Source organism: Curcuma longa, chromosome 11 (genome assembly GCF_044706935.1).
Source record: "Curcuma longa cultivar G26 ecotype Majalengka, Jawa Barat chromosome 11, ITB_CL_G26_1.1, whole genome shotgun sequence".
In the NCBI taxonomy this organism is placed as follows: Eukaryota; Viridiplantae; Streptophyta; class Magnoliopsida; order Zingiberales; family Zingiberaceae; genus Curcuma; species Curcuma longa.
The window spans coordinates 19,603,407-19,626,581 of record NC_133871.1 but is presented as its reverse complement, the minus strand read 5'-3'; the positions used below and the strand labels follow the sequence as shown (position 1 = coordinate 19,626,581).

Below are 23,175 nucleotides of genomic sequence, written 5' to 3'. Positions count from 1 at the left end.
TTGGATAATTCAAACAGGTTAGATTGATAACTAAAAGTCAGATTCACAACTTTACATTGATTAGGAACAATAAATACTCTAATTCTTAGCACTCAAGCCATGTTACTATGCACACATCATCTCATACTGATTGATCACTTACAAAACCTATCAACCTGCTTCAGCAACAAAGGCTTGCGGCGAGAACTTCATATTATCATTTGTTTAAACACAATCTACTATCTCATGTCGCGAGCCTTCCATTGTCAGATTGCAGTGTGCATTATATGAGACATGGCTGGCTTCAAGCATTGGCAATCACAATAAGTCGGATTAACTGGAACTCACCATAGGAGATTGATGATAACCAGGGAATGCTGAAGTTCCTTTATCTATAACCTTAGTGGCTAGATCACTGGATCTCAAGCAGCTATTTTGCTGTAAAAGTTGTATGAGTGACAAAAATATATCCATTCTCGTGATTTCTCTGTTTGCCTACACAACACAAGAAAAACAAAGCATTGAGTTCCGAACACAAAATAGAGCACTGAGTTCTCAAGGCAAAATAGGAACACAAACAAATTTGCTTCTAGTCTTGCTGTAAATTTCAAACCTACCTCAACCAAGAACCTAGCCCAAATTTTGCACTCACGAATTTCCATTACTCCTTTCAAGATTATGAGCCCAAACCCACGTATGATATCTGCTATCTCAAGAAAGAGACCTCGGTCTTCACACAGCATCTGCAGCACAAAATCGACCAACACTCAGATACTTGGAAGTAGAACATAAAAAATAGTGTTAATTTTGTTTTACCTCAACAAGCATCTGACCAGGGGGTGTCAGATCCTCAACTATAATTGGACAGACCATAGTTTGCCCTGCAACTTCATATGCCCACGTTGCACCAGCACCACTAACACTGCCAGAGTTATCTTTTAGAACAACACCGCTCTCCTCACTGATGATCTGAAAATTCAAACAATAAGTAGTTAATAAAACTGAGAGATTTTTAACATTGCTTTCATATGAAATATCCAAAATCAGAATATAGTCACAAAAATGTACCTTGGGCTCATCAGCTTGTTTGAGTTTGTCTGCATACTTTGTCACACTTTGCAGAAAGAGCATATGCCTGATTGTTTTGTCCAACAAAGCATCAATGCTACACTGTTACATCAGGAAAAGGAAAATGGTAAGGAATAAATAAAAGGAGCAAATTGACAATCAATACCAACTACCAACTTGTGATGTACCTTTGCACCATTTGGTACAATTTCTCTCAGCTCCTTCAGACGATCTTGAATCTGTTGACGATCTTTTGGCCTTGGCCGTGTACTCTCACCAGGTCTTGCCCTTTTCTTAACAGCCTTCAAAGATTCTTCAGGTTTCTTGGATTGATTTAGGGCAGAATTCTCAGTATTGATACTGCAGCTATCATCCATCCATGAACAGAAATTAGAATTTGATAGTGCTTCTTTTGGAGATTCATGAACAGCGTCAGAGTTAGAGAAAGGCAACAGCAGATTGGATGCAACATTTACAGAAGGATGACCTATTGAAGGAACCTGATTTCTGTACACTGAAGGATCACCCAATCCAGTAGAGAATTGACTCTCCAAATTAAGTCGAGAAATCGGACTACCATATTTGGCACCATAGCGATAAGCAGAACCTTTATTGGCATGCTCACCAGCTATGGCATCCATCAATAATTGAAGACCAGAGTCCGAGAACATTCCCTTGTCATAAGCAGATGCTGAGCTCATTTCCATCACTGAGTGACCACCTGAAGCACCAGAACTTTTACTTGAAGAGGTGTTATGGCAAACTGGCAGTCTAATGTTATCCCACAGTTCATGTATTTGTTCCATGCTATCAAATAGATCATTATCAAAATGTAGCTGCATAGGTGCTACTGAACAGTTTCCCCTTTTATCACTCTCTAAAACCAGGGAGTTAACTGCATCTGAAATGGAATTCTCAACATGCTTCTGAGACGAGCTGGAAACCATGTTACACACACTGTTGTCATTTTCAACAAGGCTAGATGATACAGAATGGACACCTCGAACACTCTCATTCTTTTGCACAGTCTCATCAATTGTATGCTCCGAGTGTTGATCACAAATATCAGTCACAGGAAGATCTTTATGATGATACAATAAAGAATTTTCAGGCCCAGAATCTGGAGAAACAGTGATTCACAGATCATTTATTTTTGATGATGCAAAAGAATCAAAGGAAGGTCTTGCCGTATCTATCAAATAAATGAGAAGTTAAATTTTCTTTACCATAAAAGCCTGATTTTGCAATCTCAGATGGTTTTGCTTTAGGCATCAAGTCCTGTGATGCAAATTTACTAGATGAAGGAGAACCTGCAAAGGATTCATTTAATATGTGAATACAATGAAAATGAATGTTAGAAATCAAATCTTAAGAAGCAAGTAATTCATAGTACCAAATGGCAGCCCTTGCTCTATCATAAGATGGGGATTTGTGAAATTGTTCAAGCAATTGTCTGGCTTAAAGAACATCATGCCTGAAATTTCTGGGCAGTGAGACATAGACAGTAATTTGGTGTTAGGTGGCACCTGAGCTTGACTTTTGACAATGGTCGAGTCCTGGAGTTCTGTGAAGTGAACTGAGGAATTTACACCCATAAAGGATGTCTTCTGGAATGAATTGAAGTAATCTCTAGAATCATCAGTAGATTGAGCTAGTAGTGATTCTAGTAAATAAGGGCTCATGGCATTATGACTACTGGAACTATAATAAGATCCTAGTGGAAAAATGTTGGGAGAAGGGATGGGCCCTAAAGAATCTGTATTACTCAATTGCTCTCCAAACGCTTCATGGAAGGTACTAGTGTTCTGGTAGCAAGCATATGCATCTGCAGAGGAACTTGCAAAATTGAATGTTTCATGTTGATCAGGAAACTCCATTGTTTCGTGAGTATCTACATATTGGAAATGCCCAGACAAATTCTCCATCAGCAGAAATGAACTCTTTGCTAGATTAATGCTCCAAATATCAGGAACATATTATGCCTGTACATCCTTGTCTTGATCAAATTCTTGAGAAATGTGCCCATTTATGAAAAGATAATGGGGATCAAGTAATATAAAAGCTAAAGCTTCAACTCACTGGTTGTATAAATGTGCAAGAGATAAATTATTATGAATAAGATTTGTAAACACAACTGAACCTTTTTGAGGCAAGTTGCTCGTAAATGTTGGATAGAATCTAAAAAAATTAGAAAATAAACGTTGATTTTGGTTCTTTAACTGGTAGAATGATAAGTTCAGAATTAATACTTCTATAGCTATTCACCTTGAGATTTGTTCATTATTTCCAATCCTTACAAAAATCAACAATACTCAAGTTCCAAATTTTACTGTGTTTGGCCAAAGATTACTTTCTACACATAAGAAGGAAGATGCAGTGGTCCTCTAAATACACAATGTGCAGTAGGGAAAAAAAAACATGGGGGCAAGGCTTTGTATGTCACCTAATCTCCTTAATCAAACTATTATTCATTATTTTAAGTAAGCAAACCGAAATTTCACCTTTGTTCTCAAAGAAACATTGTATATACTAAGTTTGTAACGAGAAAGCCTATAATACCTAGCTAGGAATTCAAAGTATTGAGATGGAGCTAAATATTCTACATAACAATGAACAATGTAGGTTGACATAACATTAATAATAATAAAAAATGTCATGATATATACTATTTAAATTCAGTTCTGTACTCAGATCCACACTTATTTAATAGTAAATTTCACTTTTTTCAGTTAGAAATCATTCTCTGATCTTCTATATTCTCCATGCTTCCATAAATTCATATATAAATTTTTTATTTATTGGTCTAATCTTTGTCAAAACACAAAAGTACATCCTACCAGTACCAATAATGTGGCATTGGGTATAAATGAGCATTTCCACTATAAATTATGAATAAAAGCATAACAGAAATCATAAGTTATTGCAGCTAAATGGCATTTTGAGTTTGCTCGGCAGTGAATATTATACGACAAACTGAAACCTAAGATAATTACAGCAATAAGGTACTCGCTAAGTATAAACAAATTTTTTTATCTGCTGCAGAATAAGGCATAATTGGAATAATTTTAGTATATCATTTAACAGTAAAGTGTAATTATAGTCTCGGTACTAGCTTGATTTATATATGGATAATAGAATAAGGATTAGATCAACATACATAGACAAGACATTATCATTATTTTTCTTGGTGAATGAAAAGATAGAAACAGCAGAAAGTCTTTCCACTAGCAAGGAAAGACAATGGCATCGACCTACTCATATCTCATTCAAGCATGTGGCAGTTCTCACTAATGAACATTGAACTACAATAAACGATTTTTTTTTTTAGTTTTTTCTACTATGAAATATTATTGTAATATATATAAATATAAGAAAATAAGGAACTTCAACTTTATGTCAAATATCCATCTAACATACAAGTACTTGTGCTTTCAAACAATTTGTTATGGTTCTTGACTCTATATTCTTAACAAGCCAACCAACTTCAACTCTGATCCACTGTGACAAAGGGAAAGTAAATAAGGAATCTGAAGTGTATGTTGAGTATCTAATAAATAGTTGTGTTATTCTTATGGTTCTAGATTGAATATTCTTATCAAACTTACAAACTTTGACTCTATTATCTGTCATGAAATAATAAAAGAAATTTCTTTCTCAAACAAGAAAAGCTATCAATTATACTTCTATGATTAACCCAAGTATAGGAACTCATTTGTGCAAAGAGATTCAGCATTACCTTAGATAACTTGAGTTGGTAAGAGGCGATAACTGAAACAAGATCTGGATTGACAAATCTGGATTTTAATTCATAACTCTCGATCAACAATCTGCACAAAAATAATCAGAAAAAGATGTAAGCACTGTGAATGAACAACTGTTTTGCAACTATTTGACAGAGGATATTAGAGATCTCACGTTCATTTGGATATTTTAAGTATCAAATGGCCCATGTCCATAACCACCATAAATAAACTTAACAAACTATACAACTGTATAAAACAGTGGCAAAATAAAATCAGATTTGCGTCACTCAAACTACACAGGAAGAATGAAGGAGGAATGTCAGGAGGCTAAGCATTTGTCAAAACAGGAAATTTGCTGCATTATTCCTCTAAAATATGCAAAAATATCTAATAACGATGAATAAGTACCACCAAACACATGAGATTACACGGGATCAGAAAATATGGAACATATTGTATTGTTCTTGTACAAGCTCAGCGAAAACTGCAGAGGAAAGAAACATAATCCAGTAAACAAAAGAAAGGAAACACATACACTCACAATCTCTCCTAGATCTGAAATATTTTAAGCACTAGCGCAATTCAATTTCAAGGAGCTTATTTCTGTCAGATGAGAACCTATATGCAGAACCAAAATAAATGGTTTCCCTGTTGCTTTGGCTAAAAAGAAGCAACTTTTACCAGGAAGGGGAAAGAAAGAACAAAGCTTTTTTTTTTTTCTAACCTGGTATAAAGAGGAAAGTCATCTGGCAAAAGTAAGCCAAAGCGATCACCGTCAAATGAGCCATCCACTAAGGAATATTCTCTTTCAACAATAAACACTATAGTTCTGAACCAAAACATATGGCTTAGCAAAGGCAAACGCCAATAAGGACTATTGTTGAAGAATGTTCAACCCCAAAATAAAAGGACTGATATTTACTAGAAATCGCTTTCCCATTCAATGTCATATTCCAACAACTGGGGGATTGTGGACAGAAAAGATGGAGTAGGAGTAAGCCTAAATTAACTTCCCTCCAGAAAAAGAACAAATCTATGGGACTCTCACATCGGTTCCCAACGCATTAAACAAAAAGATTCTCTAAGAAACAAAAACAAACCCGAAAAGATTCGAAAAATCAAAGAAGGGGATACGAACAAACTAGAGATACAGCGGGTCTCCACCACCCTCAATCCTGGCACCACACCAGGACACAACGCCACGGCGCCTACCTCACCACTAGCTCCACGGCCGTCAGAAAGATCGCCTTCTCGCTCCGAGCGCAGAAGAAGACAGAGAGATCAAGTGGAGGAGGAAAAAGAACCCTAAAATGTTGTCGCCTTTTTCAAGCACTCGCCTTGGCCGCTCTCTCTCTCTCGCTCGCTCGCTCTTCCTTTGCTTTGGCCTTCGACTACGAGTGAGAGAGTGGAGGAGCGGTTCAAGTAGACAGTAGCCCGAACCCGATACGGACAGAAAACCGGTTTTCCGGTTGCGGAAAAAACGGGCGGATGGAAGCGTTATAATGGAGAGAGGGCGACTGACAAGTGGCAACTCAGTAAAAAGAACATCCAATTAAGGCCTTATTTATAAAAAAAATGAAATTACTTTTTAAAGATGGATCCATATTAATATGAGGAATATAAATACTTTTTTACCTTTAAAATTCAACACAATAATTAATAAGACTTTCTTTCAAATTCATATAATTGACTTTTTTCTAATGTCTTTGAACACAATGATTAAGCTTTTGTACACTATGTGCTCCTCTTTACTCCAACACAAATATAGGCGAGAGATTGGCAATGTCTAGTTCTTTCCTTTGACCACATAATTGTTAAGTTTACGGTGACAAAGTTCAAATGCTAATGTATTTGAGTCATTGAACAATTAGCTAATAACTTCACTGTGTTCTTAGTTACTTCCAAAACCTATCAAACTTAAAACACGATCGAAGAAAGGGAATGTTTTGCTACTGTTCAAGCCTTTATATATATTATCTCATCTGGTTTCTTCTCTCTTTCTCACTCACGTAGCTGCATGAATTCTTGTTCCAGATTTCTTTTATCTGGAGACAGGTTCTTTCGCTCGAAAAGAGATCTAAACTCTGATACTTTTGAGAAAAAGCAAATATGCTTGTCTTCCTGTTTAATTTCTGGCCTGATCACCCAGCAGAGCTTGTTTTCTTGCTGAGAACTAAGTGAAGTCTACTTGTTTGTTAAATCAAATGTATATACTTCATGAAGCCATGGCCACTATAGTAGGTACCTTAAACTTTAAAGATCATCTGTCACTCTCTGAGCCACAATGGCTATGGAATCCAAGGTCCACAGTCATAAAGTATAGGGATCATCCATCATGCAGCATAATGTTTTGTCTAGGACATTGCCATTTCACCAGTTTTCTCATAAAGCCGAGAGATACGAACCCCTCCTCTCTCTCTTTTTAATATGATAAGCCCCACACAATATATGTACAGGGATCTTGACTACTACAAGCTTTGGCCTGGCACAAGAAACAAAAGATAAACACTCTCTTCGGAGAGAAATTAGTTGTCTGTAATCCCAAAGTTTTGGTGCCCTTATTTAGGGACCTTAATTAGGAGGTACCACAGCACTGCTCTTGAACTGTGTGACTTTAGAATGATAGGAAATGACGTCATAATTCAAGGGAAGTGATCGCATGCAGCTAGATATCCTGGGATCTACCTAACTCTTCAAGACCAGCAGCTAGCAATGCTGTGATGAATACTTATACAGAGATACATAAACATGCTGAGTGGTTTTTTGTCTTTGCAGAGTAGTAGTGAGTCAGGCGATCACTGTCCCAGCCATTTGTCAGCCAAGCCAAGGGACCACTGTGCTTGATTATTTTGTTGTTACTAATCCAATCATCTTTGCTCACCATGATTGAGGAACTGCCAAAAGGAGTAGCATTTCTAGGGTTTGTTAATTGTTGGAGTGACCCCAGTGTAACAAAGAGTGTTTTTAACATTATTGCTCTAATGTTCTTCTTGTATATAATATAAATAACAAAAAGTGTTTCAACCTAATATTATTCCCTCTTTAGGCAAAAAAGAAACTACGTCGAAAAAACAGTACCCTAGTCCTAACCCTAGCTGCAACCCTAATTGTCACGGTCATCATCCTGTTGCATGCATATCTTGTGGAATGGTAAAGGTGGAGGTGGGAGAGGGGGCCCAGGAGCACTATAGCGAGCTGCCGCAAGCACAAAGTTGTTCCCATTATTCTTGGCATCAAGCCCTATAATTCTGTCTCCTCAAGCTTCAGAAAGTGTCCCCCCTCCTTAATCATGGCCGTTCACTGCGAGGTCAATGGCCTAAGAAAGTGCTCGCCTGACCACTGCGTTTTCTTTCTTTTTCTTTTCCTCTCCTCTCCTCTCCTCTTTTCTTTTGAAGAAAGAGATGTAGGCGGTGAAAAGAGGGGCAGGGTGCTACTGGAGGTTGTGGATGACACCATGGCCACAAAAGGAGAGATGAGCCATGTGACTTCACTGCTGCTGCTCTGCTGCTGCATGAATTGTGTCCTCGCTTTTCTTTACTCGATGCGCTTCTCTTTACACTTGGACTTGGCTGCCTTCCGCGGCATGTTGGATTCAGTTCATTCCACTGTTCGAAAGCCACAAAGTTTACTCTGCTTCAGTAATTTGAATACTCGCCACAAACTTTCTGTATATTTTTTTTTACTGAACTTTGACTTTACGATATCCTTCGTTTTCCTTCAGCCTCTTCTCTAATTAACGTCGATAAGTCGGTGATCAATGGCTGAATTCGAGTTGCGCATGCATGCCGCTGCTCGTGCTGCGGTGCATGGACATTCTTTCGCAGATGGAGATAAGTTAAACTATTGAAGTGATCCGGGACCATGCTAAGTACTGTCATACGTATCTAGGCATATGATTAATTACTCGCACCATGTTTATATGCGTGCTACTTGTAGAGTCAAATAGAATTTCAGTGAAAAAGTATGAGTTGGTTACAACGTAACAGAGTTGCAAAAGAGGAAAATTCGAATCCTGACGATTCTCCTACGTCGCAATCAACTATAATTTCTCGATTTACTTTCTTATAGATAGTCGTGAGATCGACCGTGTGGGACTGCTAAGGTGACGAATTCCAAATTTTTTGGAGAAGAATTTCAGTGAAAAAGAGAATATATAAAAAGGACGATGGATCTGTACTTGCCCCGCATCATGGGCACGAGCCTCTCGTCAAGTTTGAACGTCGGCCCAATTGCCCAGGAATTGGGCCGAATTTTGAAATATTTGTCATCAATTTTTAAATTATTTTATTTTAAAAAATAGTAAAAATATATAAATTAATATGAAAAAATAATGATCTGTTCCCGTGATCAACGATGGCCTAAATTTAACGCAGGTCCGTTCCGTCTTCTTCGATGGTTACTTTTCATAACGTCCTTTCCTTGGAACCCTTCGGCCGTGTTTCGCATAGTTTCCTTCGGAAGTGTTCCCAAATCCCTCTCTTCGGTTAACCCTAACCCGTTTGTTGCCGTCGGGAGATCGGAGAAGAGGTGCTGTCGCGCGCGATGACGAAGCTCTATGTGGAGGCTGTGCAACCGGCGGATCTGAACAAGAACACGGAGTGGTTTATGTACCCCGGGGTTTGGACCACCTACATCCTCATCCTCTTCTTCTCCTGGCTTCTCGTGCTCTCCCTCTTCGGCTGTGCCCCTGGGATGGCCTGGACGTTTGTCAATCTTGCCCATTTTGCGGTATGCTCTATCTTTCGCTCATGATTATTTCGATTTTCTTTGAAGGTTCGGGTAGAATTATTGATCGATTGCTTTTGACATCGTCTCATTTGAGAAGAAATATTGAGGATTTGAATCTTGATGGGGAGGATTTTGGGGTTGCCATTAGGGGAAGCCATGACCCATGGGATATTTCGTGGTCATATATCGCTTCTCTATCTTTTGTTTCGTACCCATCCGCAAATTATACAATTACTGTAGATGCTAGTCGAGCTTTTGCTATTTTACTTATTTGCATGCAAGTGATGTGTAAAGGAAAAGGATGATGTTTTTTAGAAAAAAAATTATGCATTAACGTATTTCCCTAAACAATAATTCTGTGATCCAGACCAAATATCTCAGAGAAGCTTTCATATTGATTACCTGACCTGAAATATGACGAAGTAATTACGTGAACTATAAACTTGCCATCAAATAAATTTAGAGATGGATTGAGTGGTTGGGTTCTACGCTTGGAGAACCAATCTAGACAAATTGACAATTCTTAAGGCCGTGAGTCAAGGTTTGTGGCAACTTAAGGTGAGAGTTGGACAAATCGAAAGATTTCTCTACTCAATGATTCTATCCAGATAAACCAAGGGCCTTAATTTAGAAGTTAAACTAAGGGGTGTAGAATTAAGATTGTGATCTGTGAACAAATTGGCCTTTGGACAAAGTGAAAGGGTGCACACTCGAAGATGTGCCTTGGTCACTGAGAATCTAAAATGATAGAGCTACCCTAAGTTATATAGCGACTTACCTTCAAGGGTCTCACTGAGCTTTGACTGAATTGAAAAGATTACATCTGGAGGATTGAGCCAAACAAATTGAGAGGAAATCAAAGAGGCTGCCTAGGGTTGTAGCAAATTATGATAGGTACACAATTATATTTTGTTTGGATTGAAGGTTTTCTGCACTCGGAGAGTTGATTCAAGCAGATCAAGGCACCTTAAAAGTCAGACAATCAACCTATGGATTGTAGCACCTAAAGTTTGAGATTTGAACTGGCCTTTGGTCAAACTGTTTCAACACCTAAAGAGTGATCCTAGCAGTTACCCAAATGGGACCAACAGCAACAATCATAGAAGGATAAACTTTGGCGGTGACCTAAGGAGTTTCAAAAAGAACTATAGTGTGCTAACCATGATGTGATTTGGCATATCAAATGTGTTGGGGGCTAATGTATAGTACAATTCAACCACATGACCAATTATTTCAACACCCTTGGGGTAGCACTCACCTATTACAAAAACACAATTGGTCATGATCCAGTCCCATTGGCACACATGCTTGCCCATGTGTCTAAGCACATCATAGGAGGTAGGCAAATAGGTCAACCTAGGTTGCCAAAGGTCTAACAAGACCTTTTCATATACAACTACCTCCATGCATGAACAAGCAAGACACTGATTTTCACAAAAAACATGGCCATAACTTACAATCGTAAAACATATTTGAAGAGGTGGAAACTACTTCTCAGCCATCGTAAAAGAGGGATGTGATGCAAAAGTAGGTGAACATTATGTTTGAACACAGTTCCTTCCACAAATATTTTCCATATTCTCTTCAGCATGGTCATTTATTTGAATATCACAGGTGATAGCTTGGTTTCCTACTCCAGTTATTTATTCCTTTCACAATGACACCCTATCGACTGACAAACATCCAGATGGTGTATTTCATCCTTTACTAAGAAGGATTGAGTTAGGCTCTGATTGCTCCTCAATGATTGGATGGCCATAAAGTGACATCATCACAGTTATACATTGATCTGTTTTGAGCCTCAAAGAAATTTGCTTTATCTGTTATAGAACCCATGTTTTTGTTTTTGTTTTTATTATTACCTGGATAATTATTTCTGCATTTGCATTCATTTGTTTATTTTTTATTTTTAAAAGCAATTTAAAAATTTTGGCAAAAAAATATCTTGGAGAAAATGGTTTGCTCTATATTATTTGGACATTAATCTTTGTTTACAGATTGCATGTAGATAGCATGGTAGCTGAAGGTGGCATTTCTGAGTGTCTCACCAATTTTGGTTCTATAATCTATTGAGACATTAGTTGGTTTTCATTGCTTTTCTTATAAGTTATGTTTTCCATAAGCATTCAAAAATTGTGGTTTGGTCTGACATTTTGCCCTGTTTGATCTGTTACTTAAGGGGATGTTCACAAATTAGTATTTTTCTTATACACAATTCTACTATACCATTCTTTTCTCAAGATGCATATCTTATATGTCATCTATTCCATTCAGTATATATACATAATTGTTTTTTGTTATAATTTCTCCTGTGACTTTGATTTTAATTTAATATGTTTATTGGATAGCGCTAAGGCAAACTGAGGTGTCACATGCAATATTCTATTATTTCATATTTGTCCAAGTAATTATGAATTTATAAACAATTAAGAACAGGATTTTAAGTACTTGATGAGCTTCTTTCAATCAATTGTTACACACTAATTTATTGTTTCATCATTGTCCATGTGATTACAAACCCAGATTTGATAACTTGTAACATGTTTCCGCACTCCAAAAGTTGCATGCTTTTTCATTCCATAAATTATAGATAGATAAAAGGAAAAAAAAAGTTCTTATATGTTTCTTTTTCCAGATAACTTATCACTTTTTCCACTGGAAGAAGGGAACACCCTTTTCAGATGACCAGGGCATCTACAACAGCTTGACTTGGTGGGAGCAGATGGATAATGGAAAACAGCTTACACGGAATAGAAAATTCTTGGCTGTCGTCCCTGTGGTTCTGTAAGTATATCAAAATTACTTTCAGTATTAGTGAGCTTCTGCGATGAATGATGGTGAAAGCAATTTACAGTTGACTCATGTTAGACAGTTGTTAATCTTGATTGATAATTTTCAAATCCATAGTTGCAAGTGAATGCATTCACGAGTCTTACTAATATGAAGCACATCCATAGTTGCAGTTGTTAAGATATATGGATGCAATGATGGGGCAAGGCTAGCCATAATTTGAGAGGAGTAAAGTTAAAACAACAACAACAACAAAGATAATCTATGAACATAAAGTTAGAAGTAAACAAAATTTCATTAGCTAGTGATGTTGCTCTAACAAATCTGTAGTTGCAAGTGAATGCATTCACGAGTCTTACTAAAATGAAGCACATCCTTCCCTCATCAAGATCTGTGGATTCAATGATGGGGCAAGGCTGGGCTTAATTTGAGAGGAGTTGGAAGATAATCTATGAACATAAAGTTAGAAGTAAACAAAATTTCATTAGCTAGTGATATTGCTCTAACAAATTCCACTGGAGTAAAATAATCCAAATGATCGTTTGCAAATGAATATGGAACTTTGTTGTTTGCCTTTCGGCCTTTAACCTTAGTTGCAAAACAAAGCCGTTCATATAAATCCTTGTGATAACATGTTATTTGCAATTAAGACATGAATTTTGATTGGCTTAGCAACTACAATTTGGGACTATTTTTGCATCGGATGGGCCAACACTTTTCAATTAGCCAATTTGTCATGCGCCTTTATCTGCTAATTAATTGGCGAGTGGTTCGCAATTTCCAGGTACTTAATAGCTTCACACACAACTGATTACCGGCATCCAATGCTTTTCCTCAACACCGTTGCTGTGACCGTACTGGTCGTCGCCAAATTGCCTAACATGCACAAAGTTCGTATTTTTGGTATCAACGCCGGCCACTGAGAAGGAGAAGCAGCAGCAGCAGCAGCAGCAGTTCTCTGTGAAAAAGATGGTGTGATATGTTGCCAGTCATACTGTATCCTAGTGGTTCTATGTTAGAAAGAAACTCCCTGTACAAAATATATATAGAAACAAATCGTATGGTGATGTTTTCTGATACATGAGGCTCTGTTCTGTCTGTAAAGAAGAGAAGCGGAAAGATAAGATTGTAGATATTGTCATTTTATCTGCAAGAATCAGTTTTTTCTTTCGTTCTCCCTTATTTATCAACGTAAAGGTGATACTTGAATGGAATAGAATTGTGAATGGACCCAAACCTAACCGGTTAAACGAGCAGAAGGTGTCAAGTGCAGGTCGGGTGGGCTGGACTAGCCGAACAGACTTGTAACTGCGCTAGAATGAACGTGTCGAACGGATTAGGAAGATTTGATGAGCCAAGTGATTGATTGAGCGTGTCAATCGGATTTAATAGGACGAAACGAAAGCAGAAAATTCGTCTCAGCTCCATCTCTTCCGCGCGGCCTTCATCGCTGCCCCACCTAGTGGAGATGTCGACGCCGCCGGAGAACCGCCAGAAGTTGGATCCGATGGACGCCAAGTTGCGATTATTCCCACAGGATTCGCGCGAGATTCCCGGTTTTGCCCAAAAGAAGGGCTTCTACTCCGATCTCCATCGAAGCATCCTGAAGGTCGACCGTGTTGAGCGGGGCCGCGTCATCTGCTCCCTCACCGTCGATTCGGCTGTCGCAGTCGGAACCTTCCCTTCTCTGTCTTTTGTTCTTCTTCTTTCGCTTCCTGCATCAGTAAATTTAGTTTCTTCCGTTGTCCTTGTAGAATAAATACAAGACATTGCACGGAGGGGCGGTCGCTTCAGTGGCAGAGATGGTGTCACTCGCCTGTGCGAAGACGGTGGCAGGAGATAAGGACTTCTTCCTTGGGGAGTCGACAACTGCTTTTCTCTCTTCGGCGAGGCTAAATGTAAGGAAAGGAGCTCGATTGGATTCCGTTTTCAGTATTTTTTTTTATTCTGTTATCTTTAGGAATTTGATCGCTCTTGGTGGTCTTCTTCTGCAACTACAACTTCGGGTAAAAATTCTAGTGGATTGGCATATTGAGTGTTTTCTATCATTTAGCGACCATCAAAAAGTTGGTTCGTTGGTCAAGAGTGCAAGTTTTTAGTATAAACTGTAACTAGAAATTGTCTGTTGGATTTCTTTGTGCTAATTGCCCTATTCAAAAGTTATACTTATTAATAGACGATAGTTCATCTTAATTGGGATGTAGTATATGATTCAGAAGGAAACATCATTTTACATACTAAATACAATAAATGACAGACTTATTGCTAGTTATCTCATCAATATCCATCTTTCAGCAGCTATTTGGCTTAGTCACATTTTTGCAGAGTTATTCTAAGCCTTGTCTTGCTTTTGAACCCTCATCTTTGCGTACATATCTACACTTGCTTGCATTACCTATGTATCTGTTTAAGCTTTATTGGTTAGGCTCATTAGAAGTTACTTTGCATAGAAATAGACAATCAATTTTCCATTAGAAACTTCAGGGTAGAATGGAATTAATAACCCTTGGTGCCCAATTCAGAGGTTTCCCAACACATGGATCACTAATCAAGCAAACACATGTTTATGCCTCTTATTTGCCTTCTACTTTTGAAATTTTTTCTTCTGGAAACAATAAAAGTTCTTGCAATGTTTCTATGATTTCTAGGCGGACCAACAAATTTGTTTGTATGATTTCTAGGCTGCTCATAACATAAACAGATATATTTTATCAATTTAGAGATGCTTGATTTGTGGAACCACCATGCTTCTGAGAATGATATCTTGTATTTGTTCTATTCTCTGTTAGCACAAAGGGCTGCTATCATTCTTGTATCATCCTTGATTTCATCTCCAAGGCCCTCTAATTGTCTTTACCCTATAGATGGCTATTGTAATCCGTGTTTGTCTAATTCTTACCACTCAGCTTGTCATAGTCCTCAAGTATACGGCATCTCCTTTAAGAATCATTGAACTTTTTGCAACACCTTTGTCCACTTCACCATGTCATAATAATCACTGGAAGTTGTTGCATTCAGTTTTTGATGCATACATTCAAGCAACAAAATTCCAGTGGTTGCAATTATAAGGCTTTTGTCAGTCCAATCATTGCTCATGTAGGATGAATTGCCTTCGACTTCTCCACTATATGACAATGAACATCACTTAAAATTGAAGAGAGAAAGTCTGAGACCTTGTTTGGTATGTGAGTTTAAGATCATAAGAAAATTAGTAAAACTAAAATTTTCCAGAAAGATTATTCTTGGGAAAACCATTAAAATTCATGTTTGGTATTCATCCCTATATGTTGATTTCTGAACAAAGCGAGGATCACTTCCGATTGTCAAAGAGGTCATGTAGATGATGATTTGAGATATAATTAATATAGTCCTTTTCTTATTTCCCAAGAATATAATTTTATTATTGGTCATAGAAAAATTATAAATATCCTCTCCTACATGAGATTTATAATCCTACTTCAAATGAGATTTTAAATACCATCCAATAACATCAAACATAGTGGCCGAGCATAGAATTCTGCATGCTGGATGCTGGAGAACTTGAGAGCCTTTTGGAGAGTTTTTTAATGAGTAATGGAAGTGAATGGTTTTACAATTTGAAGGTCTACAACTAGGAATATTAACATTAGGTCTATACTACTGCATCACCTAAAGGACTGGCAATACAAAAGGCATGCTCAATGTGTCCTATAGTAAATGGACTACCTAAAATTGAGTGACTTCCTACAGTCCAGACTATACGAGAAAAAGTGTATCTATTTTTACCAAGGTGATGGTGTTGTGTTACCCTTACCAAGAGTTGGTAAGCCTGGGCAATCCATTGCCTTTGTCTCATTTGAATAAGTGTGAACTATCTGTAAGTTGCTTTGCAAAATCTCTAGCATGATCAATACATATGCACCAAAATTTTGTCCTTTTTTTTTTGTTTTTGTTTTTGCATTTTATAATACATGACCTTTCACTAGCTTTGTCATCTTTTCTATACTATTGTAATTGAATGCTTATTATCAGTTACGAAGTCCTTGGTATTGTCTTGGAGTATGCAATGAACGAATCCTTGGCCTTCTATAATTTGAAATGCATTAGTTTAATTACGACATCAGGATTTATGTAAGTTATTTTAATATTAAAAACATTGCAAAATTGATTTCCCTAACACATGCTGGGTGATCATTTCCAGGAAGTCATTACAGTTGATGCATCCATCCTAAGGCAGGGGAGAAGTGTGGTTGTAACATCAGTAAATTTCAGCGCAAAGAAAACTGGGAAACTTCTATATACATCTCGTTCTACCTTTTACATTATGCCAGTGGCCAGTCTGTAAACCCTATTTTGCAAGCCAACATTTTAAGAAACATGGTATATACATGAAGCACATTAAGTACATTGTTCATGCTTACAAGTATTGTTCTTCTATAATGTAAGTTTCGTCATTGTGCCAATTCTTTACTTTGCAACAGTTGCTGCCTCCAATTACTATTGTTATTTTTTTTTTATAAAATACATTTAATCCACTCATTTCCTCGGCCTGAGTATATACTATATTCTTTATGTAAGAACTCATGTGGTCGAACATGTCCTCTGTTCTTTGCTCATGTTTTGATCTTTTGCCAACTTGCCAAATCAAACTTTGATTACTTATTGTTCTTCTTTTCGCATTCCAAAATGGTGAAGGTATCTTATTATATTTGCTATTTCCTTTCATAAATCAACTTTTAATACCCAAGTCAATTCATTTTCATTAGTTTGATTTGTTTGAATAAATTGTGTGGGGTCTTGGAGCAGCTTGTTAAAATCAATTTTGGCTTCAGTGGAGTCGCATGCTGTGAAGAATTTTCTCTGAAAGGTGGTGTCAAACATTTGAAGATATACTTTGTTCTGTTTACTTGGATGGATAAATGAATAACAAAATGGATGGATCAATAGATATCTCATGTCATTTAAAACTTGGACTTCCATTGAGTATGAACGTTAGCCATGTTGATTTTTTTTTTAAAAAAAAACACATGGAATACAATGCAATTTGTTTTTCTTTGACCATTTATTTTCAATAATTTGTCTGAAACTAACATTTGTCTCTGCTTCCGCTTGATTCAGTGTAGAGTACCATTGAAGTTTCAGCAACAGCATCAAATGAGACCAGAACTCATATTCTTATCTTCAAAAACAAAAGCAAGGGTAATTCCAAGGGTAATTTACCAAAACTCATTCTTGATTTTGTAGCTTAACGATCCTTTTAAATTCGTTTTACTCAAGAATATTTCTTTCCATCTTATGAAAGTCTTTCTTAAAAGGCTTAAGCAAGAAAAAGATTGAATTTCATATAGAAAGGAGTATTTGGATTGCATTAAAAAAAGGGAAGTGTTTTCTTGTTAAAGTTTACGAAGTTATTCTTTATTTCTGAGTTCCTGTCGAACACAAAATGACTTCACGCAACATCCTTGTTTTTTCCCCTTCATTCAAGATTTTGTTTGTCGTGATTTAATCTTTTATGTCACTTGTTCACTGAATGATAAATGCGTAACAGCAAAATTATCAATATGGAAAAATCTCTCCAAGCGAAGGGACAAAAGAAGTTGGTCGCTGCCTTTTTATGCTTCGTTGTCTTTCACTTTCGGTGTTCTTCAATGCTTTTATCGAACAAAGTTAAATTAATTTGGAGTCATCTTCCAAATGGGCACCAACTCATTACCTTCAGGACCAAAAGTTGTCGACATCTCCTGAATGATAAATGACATTTAGACTCCGTTTATATGCTAGAAAATCGTTTAATTAAAAAATAGTTAATTAGAATAAGTTATATATTAGCTGAACGTAATCCTAAAACTACTAGAAAATAATTTTATATATTCAATGTCCATGCAATCTTATCAACTTTAACGTATGTTTTTTGTTTTTGTTTTTGTTTTTCCATTTTAGAGTTTGATATTTTAAGTAGAGATGGATATTTTGAAGGTCAATTTTTTAGGCACGATGTGGAAGACAGCTTCAATATTGCGAATCTAGTAAATTATTTATTATTCAATATTTTTTTATTTAATGCCTTTTTCCAAGTCACAAGTGTCGCCGTCGAAGCCTCTGCGTATCGACACCTACTGCGATGGCTGCTGACATCCTCCACGCTGTCATCGTTGGTCAACATGAGGACAAGTTTGACTTTTAATCAGGTTCCCATTCAACCCAACACGCGGGGGCATTCTCGTCATTGTACTTCTCCGCCTCTCACTTTTTGTTTGTTTTTTTTTTTGTATATATATACGGACTTGCCACCACCTTCCCACATTCTGCTTCTTTATCCTGAAATCCACCTTTCAATTTTCCGCGATACGGATCTCGATTGAATTTTTGCGATTTTTCTTTTGAGATTTGGATCTTCTTTCTCTGCGTTTGGAAGATCGGATTGGGTGGGATTGAGACTGGGGTTTAGGGATTTCGGTGCTGCCTATGGGCGCCGGTGCATCCGTCGTTAAGGATTCGGAGGGGGAGCTTGAGGCAGGCCTCGGGGACCTGCCGGAGAACTGCGTGGCGGAGGTTCTGCTCCACCTCCACCCTCCGGAGATCTGCGGCGCTGCGCGGCTGAGTCGGACGTTCCGGGCGGCTGCTTCGGCGGACTTTGTGTGGGAGGCGAAGCTCCCCGAGAACTACGCGTATCTTTTGGAGCTGGCCCGCTCTGAGAGATCGAGCTGCGAAAAGGGTGGCCTTTGCTTGAAGGAGGTGTATTCTTGGTTGTGCCGGTCGAATCCCCTGGACGGAGGCAACAAGGTGAGAAATTCTGGTGTGTGGAATTTGGGATTCAGCTCAAAATGGACGCTGTTTCTTGTTTATTAAGTCAAAACGTGAAAAATGGCCGTCTAATTCTTATTATTTGACCAACTAAGATTTTTTTTTTTTTTTGAAATTTAGATATTCTGGCTGGAGAAGAACCGGGGTGGGATTTGCATGTCGATTTCGTCAAAAGGACTGCTAATTACAGGGATCGATGATCGGAGGTACTGGAATTATGTCTCGACTGACGAGTCCAGGTATCTCATCTCAACATTATTAAAACAGAGTGATTTATCTGTTACCATCAAATTTATTGATCATACAGTAGGCAAGTTATTAGCTGTTTGATTCTTTGTAGTCTATCTTCAGCCTAAAACAACCTTGCTTATGATAAATTAATTATTGAACGCAAAAAGGTTAACATTCCCAAAACATCTAAGAGTTCATCTGATCCAGTATGTGCATATAGGTGGATATTTAACCGGTGTTGTTGATGACTTTGTTTCCTCATCTCTACATTTTTGTAATTTTTCATAGTTTTTGCAGAAATCTAGCATTCTCGCATACTGTAGAGATGGTTACATAGGACTTTGGCTATGCTCCATTCTTCAAGTGCAGCGTATTATTCATCACAGCACTTGTGAGGACTCTTTATAATATTTCTCTATCTTTATTATTTTCTTCAAAATATTAGCCCCTAGTGGATTCTGCCACATAGGAAGACTACTGTTCTAAGCCAGCATCATTAATATTTCTTATTCTTCGGCCACAGGTTTTAGGCAGAAAGATCAAACGCTGCTTTATTTAGTATTTGCGTAAAACAAATAAAATGAGACAGAAACTTGCAAGGCAATGGGGAAGAGGGTTAAGCTTGTTGTTTGTTTGACTATCTTTAAATTTTTCTTTATTAACGAGTTATGAACACTTGCTAAACTTACGTTTTTAATAGCTATCTGAACCTTTCTTAATTTTCTATGTTTCAATCTATCTTCTTTTTGTATAGTAAGCTTTGTGCTTCTATTTCTTGAGTAATATTCATCAACAGAAACAATAAAAAAGGTAAAAAAGAGGTAAAAGCAAGAAGTGCTAATAGGATAACTCTGCATTTATTGTTATTTCAAACATTTTTCCTCTCACATGCAATCAGGCAAGATCCCCTTGGATTAGTGGAGAACCGAACACAAATTCTGGAATGATAATTTGCGAGGAAATGTTGATGCCTTTAAGTTGTGGCAATTTACACTAGTTGTAGGGCTAGTACATTTAAATTTTCTTTCTTTTCAGTTTCTTTTAGGTTTCTAAAGTCTATATCATGTGGATTAGATCTGAGAGATACTTTTGTTGGCATGTGGATTTAGAGTAGTAGTTTTGTAATAGGTAAGTTAACTGAAACCAGCTAAGCAAAATGTGAAAAATAATTCTATAATGTGTTTTTAATTGGGGGTCACAAGCTATTAACTGTGAATATATGTTTAATAGAAATAACTGGGTCTTAATAGTGCTATGTTGTATGATTCGCCTTCTTATTTGGCCCAAGCATGGAATTTTATTTAAGTTCTATTATTTGGGCTTATTCAATTGAAAGATGATCAATGTTCAAGAATTACATCTCTCTTGTAAAACTCAACCTAATAAATTAGAAAAATTATCAAATGCAAATTGAGATATAAAACAATCTAAATTCAACTCCTGCAAAAACTATTCTATCTTCTAAGTTAAAACATACCAAACTAGTTAACACTCTAGAGTTAAATAATCACCAACTTAAAATAATTCCTAAAAAAACCTATTCTCCAAAAGAGAAGAGCTTACCAAAATAACTCACAGAAATCTTGAGACTTTTTAAAAGATTAGTTTCCTTATTTGCATTACACGCAAATGAACCTTCATCCAATAACTTGCTATAGAGGCCCATTATTGGGTATCATGGCAATCTCTACAATTCCTAGAAATTTATCTCAACTTTATAAGAATTTCTGAAAAAAGGTTTAGACCAACTTCGCCCAAACCAACTCCAAAACTTTGATAGAATTAGGTCTTGCTGTTTGTGAATTTATCTCTAAGATGGTCTTATTATAAACTCAACAAAATTAGAGATAAAAGTGACGCAGCTTCAATCTGTAAGAAAGTCTACAGCATTAAAATGATTTATCCAAATCCTATTTTATTAAGACAAATTTTCTGAAGAACTTAAAACAAGATTATCCAGTCCAACCAACCTGATAAGATTTGAAATTGGCCTCACTTGAATAAAATGCAAAACTTGACAATGCACTCTTACCATTCTTTGACTGCTCTTTCCATTTTGAATAATGTTAATGAATATGTAAGAATTGTTGGAAATCAATTCCAAATTTAGACAATTTTTAGAATAACATTTGTTCTATAGGAATAATTTCCTCTGCATTTTTTTCCCCTGAAACAAACATGTCCCAATCTGCATGGCATATTATTGCTAGCTAACCAAATTAATTATGAAGTGTTCTCAAAAGGGGTCGTTCTTAATGAAAAGACAAAACTCATCTCTGATGTTTACCTTGCAGATTCCATGAAGTAGCTTATCTTCAACAAACATGGTGGTTTGAGGTTGATGGCGAAGTTGATTTCTGCTTCCCCGCAGGGGCTTACAGCCTATTTTTCAGACTTCATCTCGGCCGACCTGCTAGGAAATTTGGCCGTCGGATATGCAGCTCCGACCATGTTCACGGATGGGACATAAAACCAGTGCAGTTTCAGCTATCTACTTCAGACGGTCAGAATGCTACTTCTCATTGTTATTTAGACGAACCCGGGAGATGGCTTCTGTACCATGCGGGAGATTTTGTTGCTGAAAACTCCAATATGTCAACCAAGCTCAAATTCTCAATGACACAAATCGATTGCACACACACAAAAGGTGGGATCTGCATCGACTCTGTGTTGATTTATCCTAAAGGTTTCGCCCACGATAAGATCTCTACATGCTACTCATGACAACGCAGTGGAAGATAGGAAGTTGGCACCTTTCCTTGTAGGCTGCAAGTAATGTAGATAAGGTGTCTGTCTGTACCATTTTGAGTCAGACAATAGAGTCGTCAGGTTTTGATGAAGTTAAAAGGATTGATGTTAACTTAGCACGAAGAGAGAAACGATGGGGAGGTTACGTTCTGCTCAGTCATAATAGAACAGGAAGTACAATACGTTTAATGTGATCCAGTTCTGAAATAGTGCTTTGATACCACCAAATTAGTGAGTGTTATGTTGTATTTTACTTGATTCATTTTATCGTCGACTTGAACTGGAGCTGAGAAGATTCAAATTGTTTACTTTCCCCCTAAACATTTCTTAGTGTATGTGTTTGTCGCAATATATATGTCTCTAAACTTCTCAAATATAGACTAAGTCCTTAACAACATTCTTTTCAAGACGATAAATAAAATGTCTTTTAATCTCATCTTACAAAGAGTAGAAGGAAATATAGATTAATCATTCTCCTACCTTCTTTTTTAATGAAGTGCAGCTTAAACTCTATGTATGTGTGTGTGTGTTTTTTTATTTGAACTGAATTAATTCTTGATGCAATTTAACTAACTTTGAGATTTTTATTAAAGAATCAAATCTATAGTTGTTAACATGACATCAATCCAACATTACTATGCTAAGATTAACGAATGCTTAATATCTACAATGATCTGTTGAAGTTCATAATTTTGATGGATTAGTAGGTCGATCAAGTTGATAAGATCGATCAGGTCAAGTTGACTCGATATAATTTTTTTAAAAATAAAATTTATCAAAAACAATCTATTTTTCAAAGATTTTATATATAAAAAGTACTTTTTATAAATAAATTAGTCCAAACGTCGGTATTTATTTTTCCCACTTCCTGCCCTGTCTCTTTTGTCAGCATGCATAATAATTCTCTTCAGGTTGCGAGGATCATCAGATAAAATGCAGGACAAATAACAACTAATTCGAATTAAGAGCGTTCGAATTAATTCGTATAATTAATTAAAATGGTGGCGTGTGAGTTGGAATGACAAACGACCACGAAAATTAAACAACTAAACAAATAGTTAAAGGCAACAGGAATATGATATGGCGTGATAATGTTAGTGTATAC

At 36.8% G+C, this 23,175-nt stretch overlaps 4 protein-coding genes across 6 annotated transcripts; 3 read left to right on the top strand and 1 right to left on the bottom strand.

Annotated features, from left to right (window-relative positions):
• Window positions 1–9: 9 nt before the first annotated feature.
• Window positions 10–6,155, bottom strand: LOC141839675 (uncharacterized). The gene is made up of 9 exons (XM_074727479.1): window positions 6,003–6,155; window positions 4,784–4,874; window positions 2,441–3,029; window positions 2,274–2,357; window positions 1,236–2,167; window positions 1,048–1,149; window positions 796–948; window positions 597–722; window positions 10–474 (listed from the first exon to the last, which is right to left on the bottom strand). The coding sequence occupies exons 3-9, from the start codon at window positions 2,970–2,972 to the stop codon at window positions 313–315; spliced, it is 2,091 nt and encodes a 696-aa protein (XP_074583580.1). The 5' UTR covers window positions 2,973–3,029; window positions 4,784–4,874; window positions 6,003–6,155; the 3' UTR covers window positions 10–312.
• Window positions 6,156–9,174: 3,019 nt separating this feature from the next.
• On the top strand, window positions 9,175–13,490 carry LOC141840120 (uncharacterized). Its single transcript, XM_074728020.1, has 3 exons — window positions 9,175–9,518; window positions 12,154–12,302; window positions 13,093–13,490. Exons 1-3 carry the CDS (start codon window positions 9,333–9,335, stop codon window positions 13,229–13,231), a joined length of 474 nt encoding a protein of 157 aa, XP_074584121.1. The 5' UTR covers window positions 9,175–9,332; the 3' UTR covers window positions 13,232–13,490.
• Window positions 13,491–13,690: 200 nt separating this feature from the next.
• On the top strand, window positions 13,691–17,752 carry LOC141841404 (uncharacterized). 2 transcript variants are annotated; one of them, XM_074729573.1, is made up of 4 exons: window positions 13,691–13,977; window positions 14,063–14,206; window positions 16,489–16,667; window positions 17,406–17,752. In XM_074729573.1, the coding sequence occupies exons 1-3, from the start codon at window positions 13,777–13,779 to the stop codon at window positions 16,630–16,632; spliced, it is 489 nt and encodes a 162-aa protein (XP_074585674.1). In that variant the 5' UTR covers window positions 13,691–13,776; the 3' UTR covers window positions 16,633–16,667; window positions 17,406–17,752. The 2 variants fall into 2 exon arrangements, with proteins under 2 accessions (XP_074585674.1, XP_074585673.1); XM_074729572.1 differs by lacking the exon at window positions 17,406–17,752 and having other exon boundaries at window positions 13,692–13,977; window positions 16,489–16,750.
• Window positions 17,753–18,581: 829 nt separating this feature from the next.
• LOC141838877 (F-box protein PP2-A13-like) lies at window positions 18,582–22,355 on the top strand. Of its 2 annotated transcripts, XR_012602666.1 has the most exons (4): window positions 18,582–19,070; window positions 19,212–19,330; window positions 19,620–19,713; window positions 21,617–21,703. XR_012602666.1 is itself a non-coding variant. In XM_074726483.1 (3 exons), exons 1-3 carry the CDS (start codon window positions 18,753–18,755, stop codon window positions 22,044–22,046), a joined length of 867 nt encoding a protein of 288 aa, XP_074582584.1. In that variant the 5' UTR covers window positions 18,586–18,752; the 3' UTR covers window positions 22,047–22,355. The 2 variants fall into 2 exon arrangements, 1 of the variants encoding a protein (XP_074582584.1); XM_074726483.1 differs by lacking the exon at window positions 19,620–19,713 and having other exon boundaries at window positions 18,586–19,070; window positions 21,617–22,355.
• Window positions 22,356–23,175: the final 820 nt, after the last annotated feature.

What these genes read in the sequence shown, in the direction of transcription:
- LOC141839675 (XM_074727479.1), bottom strand. Translation starts at nt 2,972, where the DNA reads ATGGAGAATTTGTCTGGGCATTTCCAATATGTAGATACTCACGAAACA. An exon ending in AGAGCAAGGGCTGCCATTTG is followed by an intron (nt 2,358 to 2,440) that starts GTACTATGAATT and finishes AATCCTTTGCAG; the next exon opens with GTTCTCCTTCATCTAGTAAA. An exon ending in AACAAGCTGATGAGCCCAAG is followed by an intron (nt 949 to 1,047) that starts GTACATTTTTGT and finishes TTGAATTTTCAG; the next exon opens with ATCATCAGTGAGGAGAGCGG.
- LOC141840120 (XM_074728020.1), top strand. Translation starts at nt 9,333, where the DNA reads ATGACGAAGCTCTATGTGGAGGCTGTGCAACCGGCGGATCTGAACAAG. An exon ending in TCAATCTTGCCCATTTTGCG is followed by an intron (nt 9,519 to 12,153) that starts GTATGCTCTATC and finishes TTCTTTTTCCAG; the next exon opens with ATAACTTATCACTTTTTCCA. An exon ending in GCTGTCGTCCCTGTGGTTCT is followed by an intron (nt 12,303 to 13,092) that starts GTAAGTATATCA and finishes CGCAATTTCCAG; the next exon opens with GTACTTAATAGCTTCACACA.
- LOC141841404 (XM_074729573.1), top strand. Translation starts at nt 13,777, where the DNA reads ATGTCGACGCCGCCGGAGAACCGCCAGAAGTTGGATCCGATGGACGCC. An exon ending in CCGTCGATTCGGCTGTCGCA is followed by an intron (nt 13,978 to 14,062) that starts GTCGGAACCTTC and finishes TTGTCCTTGTAG; the next exon opens with AATAAATACAAGACATTGCA. An exon ending in TCTCTTCGGCGAGGCTAAAT is followed by an intron (nt 14,207 to 16,488) that starts GTAAGGAAAGGA and finishes GATCATTTCCAG; the next exon opens with GAAGTCATTACAGTTGATGC.
- LOC141838877 (XM_074726483.1), top strand. Translation starts at nt 18,753, where the DNA reads ATGGGCGCCGGTGCATCCGTCGTTAAGGATTCGGAGGGGGAGCTTGAG. An exon ending in CCCTGGACGGAGGCAACAAG is followed by an intron (nt 19,071 to 19,211) that starts GTGAGAAATTCT and finishes TTTGAAATTTAG; the next exon opens with ATATTCTGGCTGGAGAAGAA. An exon ending in GTCTCGACTGACGAGTCCAG is followed by an intron (nt 19,331 to 21,616) that starts GTATCTCATCTC and finishes TTTACCTTGCAG; the next exon opens with ATTCCATGAAGTAGCTTATC.